The following is a 21,736-nucleotide window of genomic DNA, read 5'->3' on the forward strand; positions in this document are numbered from 1 at the left end:
CAGTATGACTCAACAGCTTTCTGCTGGTGTATTCCCTTTCTTTTTCTCTTTATAGAGGAATAGTGCAGGGGAGATAAAATGAGTCAGAACACATGAGAGAAGGAGTGGGGGCAAAACTTGGTAGAAACTGAGACAAGTTCATAAAGAAATTGGATAACAAAACAGGAGATAAAGCTGAAACTAATTGGAAAAGTTGAGTGAAGCAAAAAGTTTGTTCCTGCAAACTGTAATGATGATTCTGCTGTCGAGCTACAAGGACAACATGCGTTTTTCTTCTAGTAACCAGCTAGATACAGAGAGCTCCAGTGGCCGACGAGAGGTCTTCAACTCCAGCCCTTTGCCCTGGTGGAGGGGATTCCCACGCCCTGCTGCAGGGGCTTTCCGTACAGCCACAAGAAGCTGGAGGAGTAAGCCCCGGTAACACATTGTGTTTCCTTTCAAACGCTGATCCCAGTGCAGGGCTGCAGCCCCACCGATGAGCATTCAGGGTTAGAGAGCAGAAGCGGAAAGCAGCTCGCAGATCTGTGCCTAAGGGCAACGAGCTTCTCGGAACCAGCGCCTCAGGGAGAGAAAGCTAAGCCAGCATAAGCTACTACCATCTGCCGGCGTTGGCTTAGGGCTTCAGAAAGATCAAGTTTGAAAGTGAGAGAGGTGTGCAAGAGGAGACATCTCTTTTCATCCCTTACTCTCCTCTCTGAGTAGATACTTCCAGATGGAAATTAAGCTATCCGGTAATGATCTTTAACCGCATGGATGCCTGTGCTGTGAGGAGGATAAAACATTGTGTGTGTGTGTGTGTGTGAGACTTTATGGATGTGTGTTGTTGGTAGGTGGAGATCATAAAGACTCTCTCTCTCCAAGGCTCAAGCAGAGTGTTCCTGTCCTCTCGCCTGCGTTCCGTCTCTGTGTCTCAGATCGATGGTAGGGGAAATCAGGCTCACAGTCGGGGTCCTTCTCCTCCTCTGCCTGCTCCTCCTTGGATGTCCCAGCACCGCCCGATGATGAATCGACCTCTGATCAACATGCTTTAGAAGCTGGAACAGGAAGAGCTCTTACAAGAAGGCACAGAGGGAGACAAGGTGTCTCTCGCTGGTGGTGGGGGTTTCCTGGCTCCTCTGTGAGGCTAAACAGCTTTACGGGAAGGCAAACATAAACATGCCAGCGACGGCCCAGTGGGAAGTCAAAGGATTTAAATTAAGAAGCGCTATACTAAGCTCTAACTTTATAGTCGACTGAACTGTCCTGCTGCAAAATATTTTGGTTCTCCAAAGGGTTCCAGATATTTCTTTCAACTTGGTTATTATTCCGCAAATCCTCCCTTCCTGCTGCAGTCAGACCCTAAGCAAAGATATATTCACTTCAATCACATACGTGCAGTAATATGAGAACTTTCAATGTGCAATAACAACTATTTTTTGCACTGTGTGCACTGTGTATTTGTAGTTTTCTGTTAAATGTAAACATATGCATAGCTGCTTGATTATTTGTGCACTGCTGGAAATTTCCACATTGTGGGTTTAATAAAGGTTTATCTTATGGACTTTTTCTAGCATTCCGACTACTCAAAGCACTTTTACACTACGTGTCACATTCACCCTTTCACATTCACACACTGATGGCAGTGGTTTAAGTGCCAATCTCCAATCAGGATCTATGGACATTCATACCCGATGGCCCAAAGACACTTCGACATGTGACTGTAGCAGTCAGGGATCGAACCCCCAACCTTCTGATTGAGAGATGACTGACTCCACCACTGAGCTACAGCCCCCACATCTTTTTAATGTTTCACATATTATAGAATAACATAATAACAAGTAAGACTTTCCTTACTCACTAAACATTATCCTTTTAACGGTCTACACAGGCTATGAATAGCAGATCTTCCGTAGACCGCCTCCTTCGAAGGATGCAGCCCCTAGATTGGTACACAGCTATAGAGTGTGAATGAACTACACTACTACTGCACGCACGTCATAGGAAACCCATATCCTTCAAAATAAAAGCGCAGCACAGACTTTATGCCACCATTTTTTTTTTACAAGCACACATCCAATGCAAACAGCTCTGCGACCCACTTTTGGGTCACGACCCACCAGTTGAGAACCACGGATCTAAGGTCATTGATCTGATGTGTCTTTGGTCTTTATGTTGTCGGGTTAACTTCTTTTAGCAGAATTTTGTCCCGCTATTATAATGCTATACGAAAAAAAGCGAAGAGGAATTTGCCCCTGTAAAAAGCGACTGTCAGGCTCCAAATGACGTCACCATCGCAAGATGGCAGCGGCCCTCATGGGAGGTATTTTGGCTTAAATTTTGTACAATTAGAGCAGATGGAGACGCGTCGTCCATCTTGATATACAGTCGTTGCTACAAACCCACAAAATCTCCTCTGCTTTGCCTCAGAAAACATCCCAAGGTGTCCCTAAGTTAAAGGAGCAATTGGCCCCTGGAAAAAGCCGCTGTCAGTCAAAGCTGGTGTTCTCTGTAATCGATAGAAGCAATAATATACTACTGTTTTCCAGTCAAGGACATTGATCGCTGCAGGCAATGGCTCAGAGCGGTACAGAAATACGACGAGAATATACCAGTGAATCGTCTAAAAAATCTTCAGGTCTGCAGTCTACTATTCAAACCTGACGATTTTGAACGAGACGTGACATCAGAGGCGGCCGTCCTAGATTGAGGAAGTGCAGTTTAGCGAGCTCCTCTGCTTTTCCCCATCAATATCCTGGAATAAACGCCATATGTAAATATGGTTGAAAACATTCTAGGGCCCCAAAGTCGAAGGATTGTCGAGAGATTCTTTATTCCAAAAGTTAAAATAAATGCTCCCATAACTAATACGACACCCAGACACCGGTTTGATGTCTCCTGAAAAGATGTCAGCAAGTTCAGCTGTGATCACATGAAAAACAATCATTTCTAAAGAGACAGTGAAGTGAGAGGAAAAAGCTCATTACCAAATCAGCGCTGACACATGGCTCAGTGACGCAGAGCAGGAGACAAACAGCCAGAATGATCTTTAGTCTTTGCTAAAACAGTCTGATGACAAACATTTTCACAATGTTTTTGTTGATTAACTGTTTTCATTTATGATGAGTTACTTCAGTCATCAGTCTCAGTTTGTTCTGTCCTTGTCTTACACAGACTCTTCCCATCTGACCCTCAGTTGTCCGGCCTGCCTGTTCTTAATGGCCGTCTCTACGGACGCAATCAGCTCCGCTTCTACTCAAAAACTTTATTATTCATTCCTGATTTGTCAAAGCCAGCAGGGTGATGATTGGAACCATGACTTGGAAGCGATAGAGCAGCTTCCAGCACAGTGCGGCGACACTCCGCTCAGCTCTGATGCTCACTGAGGCATGGACCAGAGTTCTCAATTTGCGTCTTCCTCCAGCGGTCCCCCCCCACATTAGATCATTAATCACAGAGCGCCACTGAAAGTAAAGAGAGGAGAGCCGACTGGGGGCCGGGGGTCAGTCGATGGTGGCCTCTCCAGCCCATAAGTCCCTGGCTGGTGTCATTATTCTGACATTGTTGTGAATGCGAGAGCTTTTGATGCTATTGATTCGGGAGGAGGGGGAAGGAGAGGAGAGATCGATGCACTTGCTGATTCAGTGGCGTTGCAAACTCAGGGCGGCTGCACAGCTTGCTTTTGTCCGTATGTGTGTTAATGAAAAGTGTATAGGTGTACAGTAAGTGCCAATACCAGTCTGCCCTGGTCCAGCTAATATATTACATACTGAATATGTGGCTCTTAATCACAACACAGGGCTGTCCCTCCCCCCAGAAAGACACCAGCTGTACACAAAGGTATACACTTGCATAAATGTCTGTGAATTTGCTACAAAAAGTCAAACTATATTAAAAAGTATAACCCATACACTCTCAGACATATACACAGACCCCGATAGCTACAGCCGTAATCTTGTCTGTATTCCCCCCGTGAAGCTCTGATCCTTTGTGCTCTCAGTCAAAGCCTTACGTTTGAAGCTATGTTCAAAGACAACCTACCTGCTCAGCCCAGCCAGATCCAGATGAAACCCCGGTGTCTTCCTGGGCATCTCTTGAACATCCCCTCCTCCAAAGCCTCTGCCAATCCAGGTTCAGTTCAGTGTGTACGTCCGGACCTGAGAGGATTTCCTCTGGGGGTATCGCCACAGACAGGTTGAAGGGACGCAGGGAGTATCAGACGATCACTCTCATTATAGGACATTAGAGAGGAAGGGAGTGATGGGTTCATTTCGGGGCATAATTCAGTTTGTCACAATGTAATGATTATCTCGGAAAACATTTCCTTTGTTTGGCGTACACATTGCTCAGTAAATATGACTCCGTCTCCAGCGCACGATTGAAATGATTTACCGTGTGCTGGCAGTCAGCTGTGTGCACACATCACCCACACATGACGACATGCTGGAGCTTGTTTTAGATTCTGTTAGTGGGAGTATATTTCAATGCCTGATTATAAAATACAACCATGGTAGCTATGCTAGCGGTATGGCTCTGAATATAGCGTTATTGATCAACCACTTTGGCCCACACTGTTTGATGATTGCCATGCTGTTTTGAATACAAATTCACAGTCCCCAGAGGATGAAGCCTTCTGACTCTGGTGATGTGAAGTCTCTGGTGATGACCTTTACCAACTCCACATGTTTGGCCTAGAGTGTAAAGTCTTGAGAGCTGCTTGTTGGAACAGCATGAAGTTTTGGTACCAGGGGTTTTTTTAATCGGTAAATTCTGTTTAAGTCGGACATCTTTAAAAAAAAAAAAAAAAAAAAACTGATTCAACTGAAACTGATTCATTCTAACTGTGTCCCGAGGGTTCTCTCTGCAGAACAGAATTAAAACAGGGCAGCAAAGTCGCCTTGGGGAGGACAATGTCACAAGGCTTATGCGCATTGCAAGTTGTCGAGGGTCCCCAGGCACAAGGGCGTAGTTTTTATTGTAACATTAGAGGGGACAGCAACTTTTTAAACGTCTTTAATTTTTTCTAGCAAGATTTAAAATGTGATTATTCATGTCATCATATCTCCTCGTAGTTACGGAGTAGTTTAGTTGACAGAGAGTGAGGACTGAATTATTTGTTAGAAATGTATCATCACCTCAGTAACTGGTATTTGTCACAATAAATAGGTTTTATCCTTTATTGTATCCATTAATTATAATGGATAAATGTAACTTTTGATCCTGCGCGCTTTGATGATGGTGTTTTAATTTCAAATGTCCCACTGTAACCAAAGACATTCAGACAGCGATATTAATTAATATACATTTATTAATAATAGTATGTGTAGTGAACTGCCCTCCCTCAGGGAGGGAGAGAGAGAGAGAGAGAGAGTGGGCATGCATATGGACAGCACAGACACGGCACGAAAAGTGGTCATTTGAGCATGAGACATGTTGCTCTGCTGTATTAATTTCAGTTTAGCGACGTGTATGAACTGAACTGTAGACTGGAGTCCTTGTTTACAGTGACAGAGTGATGGCTGTCTCATAATATTTGACCGTAATTTCACCCATTTGTCCGGAACACCGAAAGCTTCCAGGACATGTAGACCGGCACAGATTTAGTTTTTAACGGAAACCCTGTTTGGTACAACCATTCATGCCCGCCTTACGATTCATTACAGTAACTTTGGTGGCTTTTGACTTTTCATATAGAGACATTGTGTGGTTACAATTTACAATTGTGATTGGTGCTATTGAGCATGTGTTGGTCAAACATGGTAAATATTATACCTGTTAACGTCATAATGTCAGCATTGCCATTGCTAGCATGTTAGTATGCCTATATTAGCATTCAGTCTGAGTCACCGATGTGCCGCTAGCTGCTATAGCTAGTGTCTCATCCCTTTTGCAAATCATTGCTGATTTGTCTGGGTCTAAGAACGTAGCAGTTACACCTCTTATAGGTATTTTGTATAGGTGTATGTGGCAAAAGAGGCTTATGTCTTAGGTCCCCCTTTATTATGTACTGAACTTCCTTGCAGGAGTTCATTTCAGTCCGTACACAAAGTGGCTGTAAAACCATAATGTGCTGCCTCCCTGTGCACATTTCCCTCTTGCTAATGCGCCCTCTGTTAACAGAAACGCAGGCACTGGAGGAAGATGGATAGTGAGGCAAATAATCCAGTTAACTTTTCATGTGTTTGCAGGCAGATACTTTCTCTTTAATGCGTTTGTCATGACTTATGAGCTTCTCTATAGCAGCCATTAACATATGATTACCATCACAAGCTAATGGGTTTGTCTGTTGTTCTCCTTCCTGTTTCATCTTCTTTATGTAATTCTTTCTACATTTTTATCAACTTCTTTTTAGTGTTTGCTTTCCTTCCCATCTCTCTTTGTCTTGCTCTCCATCATTCTCTCTCTCTCTCTCTCTCACGCCTCCTCTCCTCCATGTGTCTCCACTCTCGGCCCCCGCGGCCCCTCAACTCCCAAGCCAGAGCCTCACTCCCACACATTGCTCTCCATTATTGCTTAATTATCTGTGGCCTGCCATTTGAATAATGCGTTATCACCGCTTCACAATCTTTTCCACTTGTTTCTCTTCATCTTTTGTGCCTTCTTTCTATTTACTGCTTCTCTCTTTCTCCTCCATCTCTCTCTCACCTGCTCGACATTTCTTTGGTTTCTGTGTTTCAGCTCTTCTGCTGGTTAATATAGAAATCAAGATGTGTGATAGACAGTGGGAGAGCGAGCTAGAGGCTAAGTCTGGTTCATGTCAGGCAGACAGTTTTATTTATGCAGGACATTACGTCTCTCTAAGACATGCTTCTTTTAGTAACTGCACCATTATTGTCTCAGGCACACTGTTGTAACATTAATTCCACCATCTTCATCTTTACTAACGCGAGAGTGGTAAGAAATCAAACCTTTCAAATTATTCCACTTGTGTAAATCCAGTGTGCCAGCCGTTACAGAGCTCAAATGCTACATGTAGTTTATGACGTTAGAAATCTTCTTCTGTCGTCTCCAAATCCCTGCAGCACCGTTGGGGAAAACGATATCAGAGAATCATCATTTGCTTGTGTACTGGTGTGTTTGTTTCAGTTTGTAAGTAACCTATCTGATGCAAACATCTTTCTAATGCATGTGTGCCTCTGTGGTCCCAAGCAGAAAATGGATTTGCGCTGTTCTCATGGCTCCACTGTATCAAATACACACAAACAAACCACTCGGTTCCACTTGGTAACTGTACACTGGGGTGTCCCTGCTTGTTTTCTACATTGTTTGCAGCTGAACATTAAAGGGCCAGTACGCCGACTGCAGTGATTGTTTTAGTTACGTTTCCTCTCACCGCTCCTCCTCTACTCTGCTAATCCAGAACAGATCGGCTGTAAGAGCCGTATTTGTCAACAAAGCTGTCAATCATCATTTTTACAGCATCAAATAACTTGTCAGAAAAATGAACACTTGGACGTAAATCAGCATGATAAGAACTAACTATAATGACAGAAACCATGTTTGAGAAAAATGTATTTGATGTGTATTTTTGATTTTATAGTTTGACTCAAGTCCCATCTGTTAACATGGAGGAGGCGGGCTTTATGACCTATACTGCAGCCAGTCAGCAGGGGGCGTTCCAGAGGTTTTGGCTTCACTTTTAGGGAGCTGTCATGTCGTCCTTCTTTTTATACAGTCCATGGTTTGTGGCAAATGACATGATTTAGATTCTGACACTAACTCCTGTGTTTTGTGTTTAAAGGAACATTTTCTGCTGCTTTCTGAAATGTCACATCCTTATTTACTCTCCTACAGTTCACTTTCTTTGTTGCTTCATTGTCATTTCTGTGCTCCGGTCAATAATGACTCACATTCAACAACTGACCTTTCAGCTTCGCAATGTCTCTATTTGTTACCACTACCTTTTTATTGTCCATTCGAGCTAACTCAACACGACTGCATCACAGCAGCTTAGTACATTATAGGAATCAATAACACAAATGGCTCACTCACTTACTGCCTTTATGACTCACATAAACCCCAGAGGGCAGTTTTGTGTAAGGAACTGTCGGCTTAAAAGTCATTATCAGCATTCTGTACATGAGGTCACGAGCAGTTTTACATCAGTCTGCTTAATGTGCAGTGTTGGTAAGCCAAAAGAGCTTAATTTGCTTCAAATATCACTTTATTTTGACAGTCCATTTTACATCTCCCTGCATAATAGGCTCATTAAAGATGCTCTGTACGTTCAGTAGAGTGCAGTTTCTTTCTTTTTTGGTGTAATATGAACACATAACATCTGGCTTTCAGTTTGACAAGAAGAGTTTGACCTATGTGACCTTAATGAAGTGTGTTTCCTGTTTGTTTCTGCAGGGTTGGTCAAGCTCGGAGTCCACTGTGTAACATGCCAGAAAGTCGCCATAAAGATCGTCAACCGTGAGAAACTCAGCGAGTCAGTACTAATGAAGGTACGTAGCTTTCACTCCTTTCGGAGACTCTCAGTCCTTTTCAAATGTCCTATTAAGACCGGGTAAAGCAAAAATAGATCACCGTTTTGAGTTTGTCCCCACAGAAAAATGTGTTACTAGGCACCCTGCCAAATGTGAGTGATGAAAGAACTCACCAATTATATACAATTACAGTTCAAAGTGGTGAAAACAGAGGAGTATTCTCTGCTCTGAAACGCTGTGGGTGTGTTGTGTGAAGTCTACTCTCCGCCCAATCCGCTCTCTCCTCTTAGCTGAGCGCCCCGCCTCCCCACACTCACGCACTCTGTCTAACTAACGAAAAGCAACTTGTTAGCCAAAATTATTTGATCAGAATCAACAATAGAAAAAAGTAGCCGGCTGTATTTAAGTGACTAGTTGGCTGTTTGGCCGACAGCTGGCGCTTATGGAAAGCCCTGCACTTTCTAACAGTGCTCCATGTAGATGACAACAAAAGGACTCCTTGAAATCGGTCCAAAAATGTTACAGTGCTTTCCTTCCACGACAAACACAGCACGCTGTTTATTGGTAAGAGTTACTTGTAACAGTGACTTACGTGCTTATAGACAGGCCAAATATGGCAGCGGCTTTGCTGCAAAAACTTGACAAATCTACCATTTCGCCCTCTATTTGTCCATGACTCTACACAATTTAAAATCACATCAGGGGGTTGCACATTCTAAACAATAAACTAAAGTGAGGAGCCAAAGAACTACAGCTGCGCTGCGTTTTAGCATTGATATAGTGTGTGGGAGGGGTTATGTTAAGGATGGCTTCGTTTCATCATCGTGTCACACTGCCAATAAAAACCTGAAGTCACAAATCATGAACAACGGCATAATGCCTAACTCCACAATTCAGTAATATATAGCTGAAGGCCTCTTTACATGTGTTCGACAACTATATTCCAACATGTTAAACATGTTAAAGTGGTAATCTCGAACGGTGGTGAACGGTAATTGCGGTAGCACACTTCCCAGATATCCAGACAGTGTTGCATGTGTGACGTCCACAGTTGGCTCCGGTTGTAACTCCTCCTTTTCCTTGCTGACGGTCGCTTTCCTTTTTAGCCTGTTTGCTTCATCTGAGCGTCGAATTTGTTTTTTTTTCTTTGGATTGTCACTTATTTTTGAAGTTGTATCTGTAGTCATCGACCTTTTCTTTGTTTGTTCAGCCATTATAGATTACTGTTTACTCGCAATGCTTGCAGAGACCGGAAAAGCAGCGGCTTAGCTCTGCCTACCCTCTCTGGCAGACCAACCACTGCTGGGTGATGGAAAACGCGTCACTAACTGGGCGTCGCTTGTGATTTTTTCCACTAAAGTCGCACCAGACACCCAGTCTGTAATACTGTAAATGCAAAGGCTTTCATCAGTGGGCCATGGACGCAATCACCATTGTGTTCCCTCATTCAGCGATAGATAGAGACTTAACAGACATTTATTTAAATGAAAATCTTCAATATCACTTTAAGAAACAAATTGCTTTACCCAGTCTTTAAGTTGTAGCTTGTCTACCTGGGTATGTACATACATATATAAAGAGTATATTTTTGTCAAGTGTAGTCTGAAGCAGCACCAAAAATGGGACTGTGACTCTCTAAAAAGAGCCACCACTTTGACACATAAAATCTGGGCCGACTGCCAGCAAGCGTTTTAAAAATTAGAAGGACGGACTGCTTGAGTGGATTTTAAATTGCTACATAAATCAAAGGCTGGTTTTGCAAAAATGTTATCATAATAAGTCATATGAAAAGTGGAATCTCTGGGTAAGTCAGTGACAGGGGGTCTTTGAAGCAGCTGTTTTTCATCCTTTTTAAATGTTGAACTGTGCTAGTCAGCTGTTGGGCTCAAAGAATCCTTGAAATAACACAACAATAAATCAGGTTTAAGCAACTATAATTGCTGTGCCCTCACTATGAAACACTCCACAATCTTCTGGGTCAAACACTCCTATTTATAATTTTGCTGTTACCCACGCAGCCTCTTTTTGAAGTGTACAGGAGGGATGTTTTTTTCTTCCGTACGTCCCCGGGCTCCTGCTGGGCAGCTCTATTCACTGCCTGCTCAAAATTGGCGTGCTGCAAAATTGGCCCTCGTGTTGATGGAATGGTTGTAAAGAAACTGAAGCGAGCATGTAGATTGAGGACAACAAGACGCTACAACCTGAAAATTGTCTTTCACAGGACACACGCAGAGAGGAGCGCACACTGTAATTGTTTGCTTATGAGCTGGAAAGCAGGAAACGGGTGCGTTTACTCACTGTACAGGTTATCTGCAAATGGAAAATCCCTTCGTTTTGCATCACTTCTGCGGCAGCCTCATTAGACTTTAGATGAAAAGCTCTCTGTTCTCGGATATTACTGTTTGATAAACAGTCGGTATTAATCAGCTTCTTGCTGGTTCAATGTCTCCTCACTTTTTTTCACTCATTGTTTCCCCGCTCTGAAAGCTGCTCTCTCTCTACTTCTTATTCGGCTCAACGTGCGGTCCAATATTTTCACGAGGGAAAGACAGGTCATTTCTGTTGCCTCAGCACTGACAGAAGTATTATTAGTTGTCGCAGAAGGACCTGCTGGAGGTGTTGTAACATGTGACAGCAGAGGAGAAGGCGGCAGGATAATGTGCCCAGCCCAGGTGGTTCACATTGTGCTGCCCTGCAGAGGAAAATGATAGAAACAGATGCCAAGCTCTGACAGGTTTGCGACAGGACCAAGGCTTTTGCTGAAGCTGCAGTTCAGAGCCAATTACTGAACTCAGCCATTGTCACACTCCTCTCAACTGCTGGCCCCTAGTGTGTGTGTGTGTGTGTGTGTTTGTGTGTGTGTGTGTACTGTATCAGCAGGTGTGTGTTCATGCATGTGTCAGTAGGGATGGAATTAAGAGGAAGCCAGGGGCCATTGAGTTCCTTTTCATTGAATATATGAGGTGCATTTAGTTTTGGACCGATCTGTGTGTGGGTGTGTATGTTTGTCTGTCTGTGCTTGTTTTAGATAGTGTGGGTGTACATTGTTATGAACAATACTTGGACGAAAATGTTGTGCGTGATCATATGTGTGTGTTTGTTTTTCACAGACTTTGCAGATCTTTTTTGATTTACTTTGAACAAACGTGCAGTGTTGTTTAGGGCTGACCCGATTGCTTCGAAGCTTCAATCGTTGCCATGGTAATAGACGGCAGAAATCCGTATCCCCCTAGTCCCCCTTTTAACCCCTCCAAAATAAGAATAAGCCCAGTAAATAAGAATTGGCTTGAAATAATAACCCAACATTAATCATTGTAGTGACTTTATGCAAAGCGAATATAGTTACCGTAAAATCCAGAATATAAGTCGCAGTCTGTTTTTGGGGGTATCCCAGAGGGAAATAGGGTTTCTTTAGCTGTTTATAAATAAAGTTATTTCAACACTGTTTTCATTTTAAACACATTTAACACACACACAAATTAGAGCCAACCATATCTTTTCGCCGTGTTGAGTTTGCAATCCTGCTAGCTACCGGGGTTAACGTTTATCGTTGTGAGCATGTCGGCTGCAATGGTGATCATGACGGTGCATGTCTGTGACGAAGCGTTAGCATGAATCAAGTTAGTTGTACTCGCTTAAAACAGTGAGGAAAAACAAAACAGCACTGCAGCATATTGTAAATATGAGACTTTGTAGCGGCTTGGACCCAGAAACAGTTTAATGCGGAGATGTCGAGTCACCACTTAACAACCGACAACTTGAGCTCCTCCTGTCCATGGATGACGATGGAGAAGCATCTGACAGAGAAGCGACTGTCACAACAAAAAAAGAACTGAACGATTTTCAACCTCAGTCCCATCATGCTATTATGGGGAGCTAATGCCATCATGGTAGGAATAAACGCAATGTGGCTCTGTGCCTTTGGGGGACGCTATCCGCTTCTCCAATGGGCCCAGGAAAACCTCCACCAGACTACGTAAAATGCGTCATCTGGCGGAGGCCAGGGAGCTTGCTAAACAATACTTCCTCAATCTAGGACGCCCGCCTCTGATGTCATGTCTCTTTCGAAATTGTCAGGTTTAAAATGTAGACTGCAGACCTGAAGATTGTTTAGATGATCCACCGGTATATTCTGGTTGTATTTCAGATTCTGTACCACTCTGAGCCGTTGCCTGCAGCGAAACGGTAGTATTTCACTCGCTGGGCCGTTCCTTTCAGAGGGAGGGGCGCAATGCATGCTGGGTGTTGTAGGGATGTAGAATGGGCGAAACCACAAGCTGTTTGTACGACTTTCTCCACAGCTATGGCGCCAATTTCAAATATTTTTGCTTCTATCGATTACAGAGAACACCAGCTTTGACTGACAGTGGCTTTTTCCAGGGGCCGAGTTGCTCTTTAAAAAGACAGGTCAAAAACAGATTCCGGTCCTCTTGGGAGGTGGAGACGAAATGCGGACTGTAATCCTGCCCCCCCCCCCCCCGTCGTCTTTGAATACAATCGTCAACTTGCTGCCGAAGCTTCAACGCCCCAAAAAAATGTATTCGGTGTTGTTATTGTTCAAGCATCTTTGTGTTTGTGTACAGTATGTGTATGGATTTGTTTATTAGTCTACATACTTTGCACCTATATACAGAACATAATGAGGTATGACCCATTAGACCACACTTCTTGTGAGGTCATCTGAAGTAGCCTCTAGCTTTGGGACATACTTGACATGAATCACCCATACTGATGTTCCTACATTCACTGGATGCTGTTTTCCAGCCATTTTCCCCACATTGTGTTGCTCTCCACATTCTTCTGTGTCTGTTCTCCGTCCTGCCTGTGTGGCTGTCAGACTGTCAGAGTCATCCAGTTGAACTCCACTGCGAGGCTCAGACTGTGAAATGTCACCTTTTAATATGCTAATAACTTGGGTCCCCATGGTGCCATTAGGGGAGAATCTGACTCTCCTGGACAGGTGTGTGTATGTGTGTGTGTGCCGCTATGCTGACGACACACATGTATTCATGCATACACTAACAGATACGCACATACAGGCCATGCACGAACTCATCCTCCATGAAGCACATCATCCCTCTCTGTCTGTCCTTCCAGCGAGTGGCCTTGGGAGTCGCGGGTCTGTCGGGATGAGGAGACGGGCTGAATTAATTGTCTCTCTGTCTGGCAGAGAGGTCTTTCCTCCGCTCGCTGTGTTGAACTTTGTATAACTAATGTTGAACTCTTTAGTCCACAGCCCCACGGGCTAGGACACTATGGACGGGCAAGACATTGACTTGTCTTGGATAATGAATTCGTCTATGAACTTTATGTCAGTTTGTTACCAGGGAACGAGTCTGGACTACTTCAAAGAGCAAGTGCAGACCAATGTTTTTTTCTTTTACACGCTTTAACAATGGAGTTAGCTGAATAGTAATAAGGGAGTCCGTCAGTGGGAAGTGGCCGCCTGACATGTTTGAAATGATGAGAGAGAAACAGACAGAAAGAGAATAAACAGTATGTGCACATATGACAGTATGTCAGCAGTCATTGGCACTGAGGCCAAACAGAATGGAGCGTGGCGATCCGATACAAGGAGAAGCCCAGATCCATCGCTGCATGTGTGGGCATGTGTGTGTCTCCAGGGAGTATTTAATGTTTCTGAAACTCAGCCAGCCCTCTCTCTCTCTCTCTCTCTCTCTCTCTCTCTCTCTCTTGCTGCCATGTCTCGGTGCCGCGGGGGCTGTAGGGTTGAGAGAGGGAGAGGCAGGGAGGGCGAAAGAGAGCAAGGCTCAGGAGAGAGAGAGGTGGACATGCTGTGAGAAGTCCTGCTGGGACAAGATAACACAGAAGCCTTAGTAGGTACACCACGTCTCTACTCACATTTCCTGACAGGAGTCAGTGTGTTTTGCTCTTGAACTATTAATGTGACATTCACACAAAGGCTGCGGCCAAATCTTTGCCACATACATGACGACAAAGAACAGTGAGGTTTAATGACATACGATTTGTAAACATGATAAGAAAGGAAAGATCTATTATGGTCCATCTATCTGTCTGTTGTGATACAGGGATCTGTATCAGCTGCTTGCACGCTCTTAAAAATAAAATACCGAAATAAACATTTCGGTATACACAACAGGGTGACAACTCTGCCTGTGTCGTGAGAATTCTGGGAAATACAATTCAGTCAAAACACAGAGAAATATGAGAAACTCTAGATACAGTATAATTAAAAAAATGTCAACACTGCTACCAAAATAAGACCAGCATTTTACTGCCAAAACACAGACAACAAATTGTCCCACTACTTCACTTTGTGAATATAAACATTTTACACACAAAAATGTTTTTCATTACATAAAAACGAAGCAACATTTCTAAATGTTAAAGACCCCCTCCAGTGAAAATGAAATGTTTTACCTTGTAAGACAAGACATATCAGGGACAACATAAGCAGCATGGCTGGGCCTGTCTGCTTTTAAACTGCAGTGTACCAACGACAGGCTGAACAACACGTTCTCAGATTGGCAGAGTTTAAGACGTCACAAACCTAAGGAGCCAATCCCGTTGATGGACGGGGTGACACTATGCATATCATTATGTGTAACCTATGGCAACCACTTCGGCGATTCACGAGCCAGCTGTAACTGTCATCTTAATTTCACGACTGACTACTAGCATTAACGTTACGACTGCTAATTACAAGATTACAAGCGAGCTAAGTTTCAATAAGTTGCCACTAAATGATGGCAGAGGCGTGTTTTGTTTTCGCGACGGAGGGGGCGGCTGGAAATGTGCGTAGTGGGCGGGGACTATGCAGATTGGGCAATTTTAATGAGGGAGAAGGAGGCGTTGCCTGGGGAGGATTTTTACAAGGTAATTAAATGTATTTTGCAGAAAAAACATATCAGACACAGTTTATTATTTCAAGCAGAGCATTTTATGTCTTAAAACATGATTGGATCTGCTCTTTAAATGTCATAACACAGGCAGCCATCGAAGATATTTGCCTCAATTAAAGAGGTCTACAATTGACAAGTTTAGTATTTTAATCAGAGGCGTATTCATCAATACAACAATCAGTCAATCAATTTGTATTTTTATAGCTCCAAATCAAAACAAAAGAGCAGGTCTAGACTCTCTCGTACTCTTTTAGATCTTTTACAGGGACCCAACATGAATTCACCATGGGAAGGAAAAACTTCCTTTTAACAGGCAGAAACCGGGGAAAGAAAGTGGGATAGAGAGACAGAAAGATAATAAAGATAGTATGGGGAAGACTGATAATATTAATTATAGCAGTAGGAGTCCAGCAGCTTTAAGATTAACATTAACAATTTAAATAGTGATAATGAAAGTAAGACTGATATTATTGGTTGTAGCAGTTGGAGTCATGCAGGTTCAGGGCAGCAGGTGGTCTGCAGCAACGATCCACAGGAACCTAAAGACTAGTGAGCTCAAAAACTCTCAGGGAGATACATGGTTAGTAACGTTAATGTGGAAAGAAGATACAAATCTGACCATAAAAAATAATTCTCAGTCATACTTATAAAACAGGTTAACATATTACTTATTTAAACCTAATGTGGCTTTGCAGAAATGTTTGCAGTTTAGTTACTGCTTGACTGGTTGTGTGTGCACTTCATATTGATTTTCATTTCATGGTTAGATCAGGTCATATTTCTACTCTGCCTTAATAGTGTAGTCCTCTATGCTTTGTAAAACTATGATTCTGTCAGTGAAAGCAACTACTGTAAAACTGATGTGAAAATTGATGGTGCTGACGTGGTGGAAAAAATGGACGTAGAGTGGAATCTCGCCACCGCATTAAACTTATGGTCTGACAAGCTTTCCCCCGAGAGCAGAGGATTCACTGTGCCATATTTCACACCATATTACCTATCATTATGCTGAGTGGAGCAACTCCTCTAATCCGCAGTTTAGTCTCGGGGTGAGTTAAATTGTTGCTAGCCGCTAGCGCTAACAACTAGCAGGGGGAGGAGGGTATCTTTAGCACGCAGCAGTTGGTAGTTGCTGTTGATGCCTGCTCTGTTTCTTCCTCTGAGCCAGGGAGCTGGTGGTGGCTTCTGCTGTTGGGATAAGGACAACTAATTAGCCAGAGTGACTCTCTCTCCTCCTGAAGCAGCACAACTTCAAAGTCACTCGACTGTCCCCAAGCCTAGGAAGAGAGGGAGAGGAGGGATGAAGTGCAGGATGAAGGCAGATAGAGGGGAGGAAAGACATTGTGCGGAGAGGGTTGGAAAAGATGCTGAACATGAAGTTAGAGCACGTCGGATGGCTGTGTTGTGAAGTAGATATCTCTACAGAGCTACGCTGTTTGTGATGGGGTTTTTTTTGCACGGCAAGGTTACTTGTGGTTTGCTGGCTCCGTCCTTGATGTCAGTCATTACACTGCAGATGAGAAGTGTGGTTTCTGAGAGAGATGGAGAGAGAGAGACATTGAGTTTGGAAATGGAGAGGCCTGCAGTATAATTGCCCCCTGAAGCAAATAATTGAAGCGCTATGCTAAGGACACCGCATGTAAGAGCTGAGAACAACACGGCATTGCGACAGCCAGGGTAGACAGCTGCATTATTTCACATGGCCTGAAATGAAAGAAACTTCAAGAACTTCAAGAACTCTATTTTCATTGTGCCGGCACAAAGATCATTTATGTCTGTCTCACTTTGGTGCATTTATATACAACTTCACACATATTTACTTGGGTTGTAAGAAGATATTGATACACTTGAGTATTGGGATATGATATTTTCTGATTTTGTATTTATTCTCAAGAAAACTGTATAAATAATCACTTAATAGTTATCATGTAAAGTTTTGAGGCAGTGGTTAATATTGTTTGTTTAAACCCCTGACCGACACATAGCAGTGTTGTGATTGCAACACTGTGATTGCTCAATGTATTAAATCATACCCCCAGTACCATATTGTATCGTATTGTATCATATTGAAGTGTATCGTACTGTACCATATTTTTGTATCATATCGCTCCGTATCGTAACGTACCGTATCGTAACAAACCGTATCGTAACACACCACATCGTAACGTACCGCATTGTAACGCACCACATCGTAACGTACCGCATTGTAACGCACCATATCGTAACGTACCACATTGTAACGCACCACATTGTAACGCACCACATCGTAACGTACCGCATTGTAACGCACCACATTGTAACGCACCACATCGTAACGTACCGCATTGTAACGCACCATATCGTAACGTACCGCATTGTAACACACCACATCGTAACGTACCGCATTGTAACGCACCACATCGTAACGTACCGCATTGTAACGCACCATATCGTGACGCACCATATCGTAGCGTACCGTATCGTAACACACCGCATCGTAACGCACCATATCGTAACGTACAGTACCGTAACATAACGTAACATAACATATCATAACTTACTGTATCGTTTCATGCAAATGCAGCCCTAAAATATATAAAGAATACATGTACAGAATACAAACATTCAGTTAACACTAAAATGACTGCTAATGAGGGTGCAAAAGGCATAGGCAGCAAAGTCCAAGGAAGGCGCCGAGAGACATAGAGCTATGATATATTTGAGACATAGAGTGACCTAGTTATTGGAGTTGAAACAGTGCACATAATCTGTGGTGATATGTTATAATATCAATAATGCCCATGTCAAAACACACTCATCTTTTAAGACTGAGTTCAATCATGCCACAGCTTTTAGGACAAAGCTTTATTCAAGGATGAAAACTTTTTCTCATTGATAAAAACATCAGTGCTGTTTTAATATGTGACTTCTTGTCCAAATATGGATACATTCTGCCTTTTATAGCAAACTAGAGCCAAACATCTATATCAGTTGTCTAAATAACAAACATGAGGGAAAGTTGTACAGTATGACACAATGGCATCCAAGCTTCAAATGCTCAGTGTCTAAAATAGCAATAGGGCTAAACAGTGCAGAGAAAAGCGCGGAGTAAAGGTTGAGTGTGGAAACTGACAGAGATGGTGGTGGGCGGGTGAGGAGCAGGATGCCATGGCCACAGATGAATCACACAAGGTCTAATCTTGTTATCCCGACACCTCGCTGACAGCACTGTAGCTTTCTTTCTCCACCATCTCTACTCTTCCCTCCTAATGATTATAGATTGGCCATTCTCTCCCATCTCTGTTGTGCCGCGAGTGGGTTTGATATAGAAATGTCTCCAACACACACACACACACTCTCCTTAACTTTATATTGTGTGCATATGTGTTTGTGCCTGTGTGTTTGCGTGCACGTGTCAGTGCTGCCACAGAGACAAAACAGACACTGCTGGAAATAAATGGGTTTCATATGTTGTGCCCCTGCGCGTTGATCCATCAGCTTTATACGGTGCTGAGCCAGAAGCCGGGGTTTAGCACGCAGTTTGATCTTACCAGGCTGACTGCAGAGGAAAACAGCCGAATTACAAACTCTGTTTCTCTGTTTGTTGATGCTTTCAGTGACTTATACAGTCATTCATCAATCAAAAGTTGGACAAATTCAAATTTTTGCACTAAAAATAAAGTTTCTTTGTGTAAAATCTAGGGATGTAACGGATCACTAAACTCACGATTCGGAATGTATCACAGTTTTTGATTCACGGATCGGATCATATTTGGGATCAGCAAGAAAAAAAAGGATATCTATAATAACTTTTACACTCCTCTACAGCTGTCACTCTTCATCTAAACTGAATAAAGTTTCTAGATGCAGCTTAATGTAAAAAACTTTGGTGAACGTCTGTCGAACGTCTGTTGAATATTCAAATTTAGGGCGTTTTCACATTTGGTACGATTCCTTCATACCGTGCCTGAGTACAGTTGCCCCCCCTCTCCTCTCCCCCTCTTGTCAGCTTTCATTAATAATTTCGTTCCGTACCTGAGTACACTTGTGGTAGGACTCCGAAGCAGAAGGTGGCGTAATGCACCTCAAAAACAAGGAGAAGAAGAGGAGTATCATCAACTACGTAACATTGTTTATATTGTCGCTCCAGTGTAGAAAAGCATGCTAATCACATGATCCCAAGCCCATTAAATGGAGCCGACCTTCGCACTACTGCGTGGTATTATTCATATTTTGAAGAAAATCTCAAGAACGACCCTCTCACCTACATTCCTACGGTACTATCAGTCATGGCCGTGCAGTTCAGAGAATGAGATCGGCGGTGCTGCGCACATACACGGATTTCGGAGAAGACATTATAAAAAGCAGTTCACATCCATGGTTTGGTACAGTTAGCTTTTCACACCTGATGCGTACCGTACCCAAGTACACATGAACTGTACTTGAGACCACCTTTTCAAGTGTTCACACTTATCAATTGAACTGGACTTTGGGGTCTAGTGTACTCAGATCCGGGCCCGGGTCCCTGATGTGAAAGCCCCCTTAAACTAACTTGCCAACCCAGTCTTGCAGCAGCCGCTCTGTGAACGTTTTCTCCCCCCAAACTGTTGAAGTGATTAGGTTCTGCCACGGCATCTCTGCAGTATCGTTCACGTCCGCCTGACACCTCTAATCATTACTAATGACGATCAAACACAACACTCAGTCTTGTCTGTTTTCACTGCAACTCAAAAAACAGCAAAAAATTTTACATCATGATGTTAAACTTTGCATCGGTCCACGGATCACATGCGTTCCGAACCATGGGGAGTGATCTGTATGGATCACGGATAAACAATGATCCGTTACACCACTAATGAAATCAAATACAGTCGACCTCTTGAATGTAACCTTGCAGAAAAATCGGTCCCTCTTCTGTCACATAGTTTATCTCTCAATTATAGCTTTCTCAAGGAACCCAAATAATATGGATTTCCCTGAACCTGTTACACCTGAAAAAAATCCCTCTGTCCGTTATCAGTCAATTTGAAGGTCACTCAAAGTTCTACTTCCTTATTTGGTTTCTAACCACCATTCAATCAATCAATGTATATTCATTTTTTTCCCAATATCTTCATTAAGTGTCGGTTAAGCTCTGCTGAAAAGGAAATAGGGAATTGATTTTAAGACTCTGAAGAAATGTTAGCGTTCAGCCCTACCTGTGCTACATTATGTTACATGCTAAACACACATTGACTGTCGACTCCAAACATTGACTTTTTCACAGTTCTGTTCAAGACTTTGCGATCTAAGACATCCTGGAGAGACGTGTTAAAGTCTTAATGCCGAAGCTCACCGTGGAGACAAAGCTCATCCAAGTTTGATTTGGCTGATTTTCCCTCTCAAACGTCTTATCGAGATAAAACAGAGATGGGAACGGATGAAATAATGAAATGGAGCACAGCGGAGCAGAAGATGTAGCAGGATCCCCCGTTGAGCTCGACAGGAGACAGACAGACGTCTAAACCGATGGCATTTGTTTCTCCTCTTCAAAGGCACAAGCAGCTGCGTTGTCAGAAGATGAGAAAGCTTCATTTTCTTTTTTTATTTGGTTTTACTTTGGTGTTGCTTTCCTTTGTGAGCGTAGGGCACATCTTATCCAATTCATCGAACCTTAAGCGGAGTGGCGCTCTCACGGGGAGATCAGCGAAGTTTTATTTTGCACGGCTTTGTTTATTTCTTTGTTTTGCGCTGGGATTTCTTACCTCTTTATACTACCTGTGGACCCACTGAGGTGTATTTTGTGAGTGTTTCTTCTCAGCCTCTGGGTATTGTGATCAACTGTTATCTGTCTTGTTTGAGTAGGGACTGATAATTGAATAGGTGCATCACTTTCTCTTGAGAGGAGAAATGTGCTCCATTTTTACTTTCAAATCTGTCTTTGTCATCTGTTTATTTTTTTACCAGACTGCTTCTGTTTAAAGACACAAGCAGGCCGCATATCAGTTTGTGTTATGAGGGATTTTGTTCCTTTGTTTTTGGCCTTAATGTGAGATATGAGCCTGCAGCACTTTGCCCTCATCTTCATTAGCATACGAAGAAGCTGAGGTAAAAATCCTACAGAGAAGTAAGTGTGTGAGTTATATTGTATGTGGTTCTGTGGCAGAGCTTTGCAGTGGTGTAACTGATGGACAATGACGTCTGTCACAGTTCGTTACAATTGTCATCCTACTGGCAACAGCAATACTGTGATATGTCTCCACATACTCCATGCCATCACTGCAACTGCCACTACATACTGCATGGAAAGTGTGTGTGCACTAGTTTGTGTGCGTTCGTTCCAATTACCATAAATGACACCTTGAATGGCAGCTCCATGACCAGTTGCTCAGAGTCAACAAAGACACACACACACACACACACACACACACAGAAGTATACACACACATACACACACACACACACACACACACACACACACACATACAC

General features: G+C 43.0%; 1 protein-coding gene across 2 annotated transcripts in view; it reads left to right on the plus strand.

The window, feature by feature from the left end:
* brsk2a (BR serine/threonine kinase 2a) overlaps positions 1-21,736 on the plus strand; it is a 194,728-nt gene that overhangs the window by 105,146 nt on the left and 67,846 nt on the right. For both annotated transcript variants that reach the window (XM_069685877.1, XM_069685876.1), the window contains exon 2: positions 8,329-8,423. In XM_069685877.1, the coding sequence (XP_069541978.1) occupies positions 8,329-8,423 (95 nt within the window). The remainder of the gene's footprint in view (positions 1-8,328; positions 8,424-21,736) is intronic.

The sequence above is a fragment of the Semicossyphus pulcher genome, unplaced genomic scaffold, assembly GCF_022749685.1.
Source record: "Semicossyphus pulcher isolate SPU_LCO1_2020_fin unplaced genomic scaffold, fSemPul1.0.p SCAF_8, whole genome shotgun sequence".
Classification (NCBI taxonomy): Eukaryota; Metazoa; Chordata; class Actinopteri; order Labriformes; family Labridae; genus Semicossyphus; species Semicossyphus pulcher.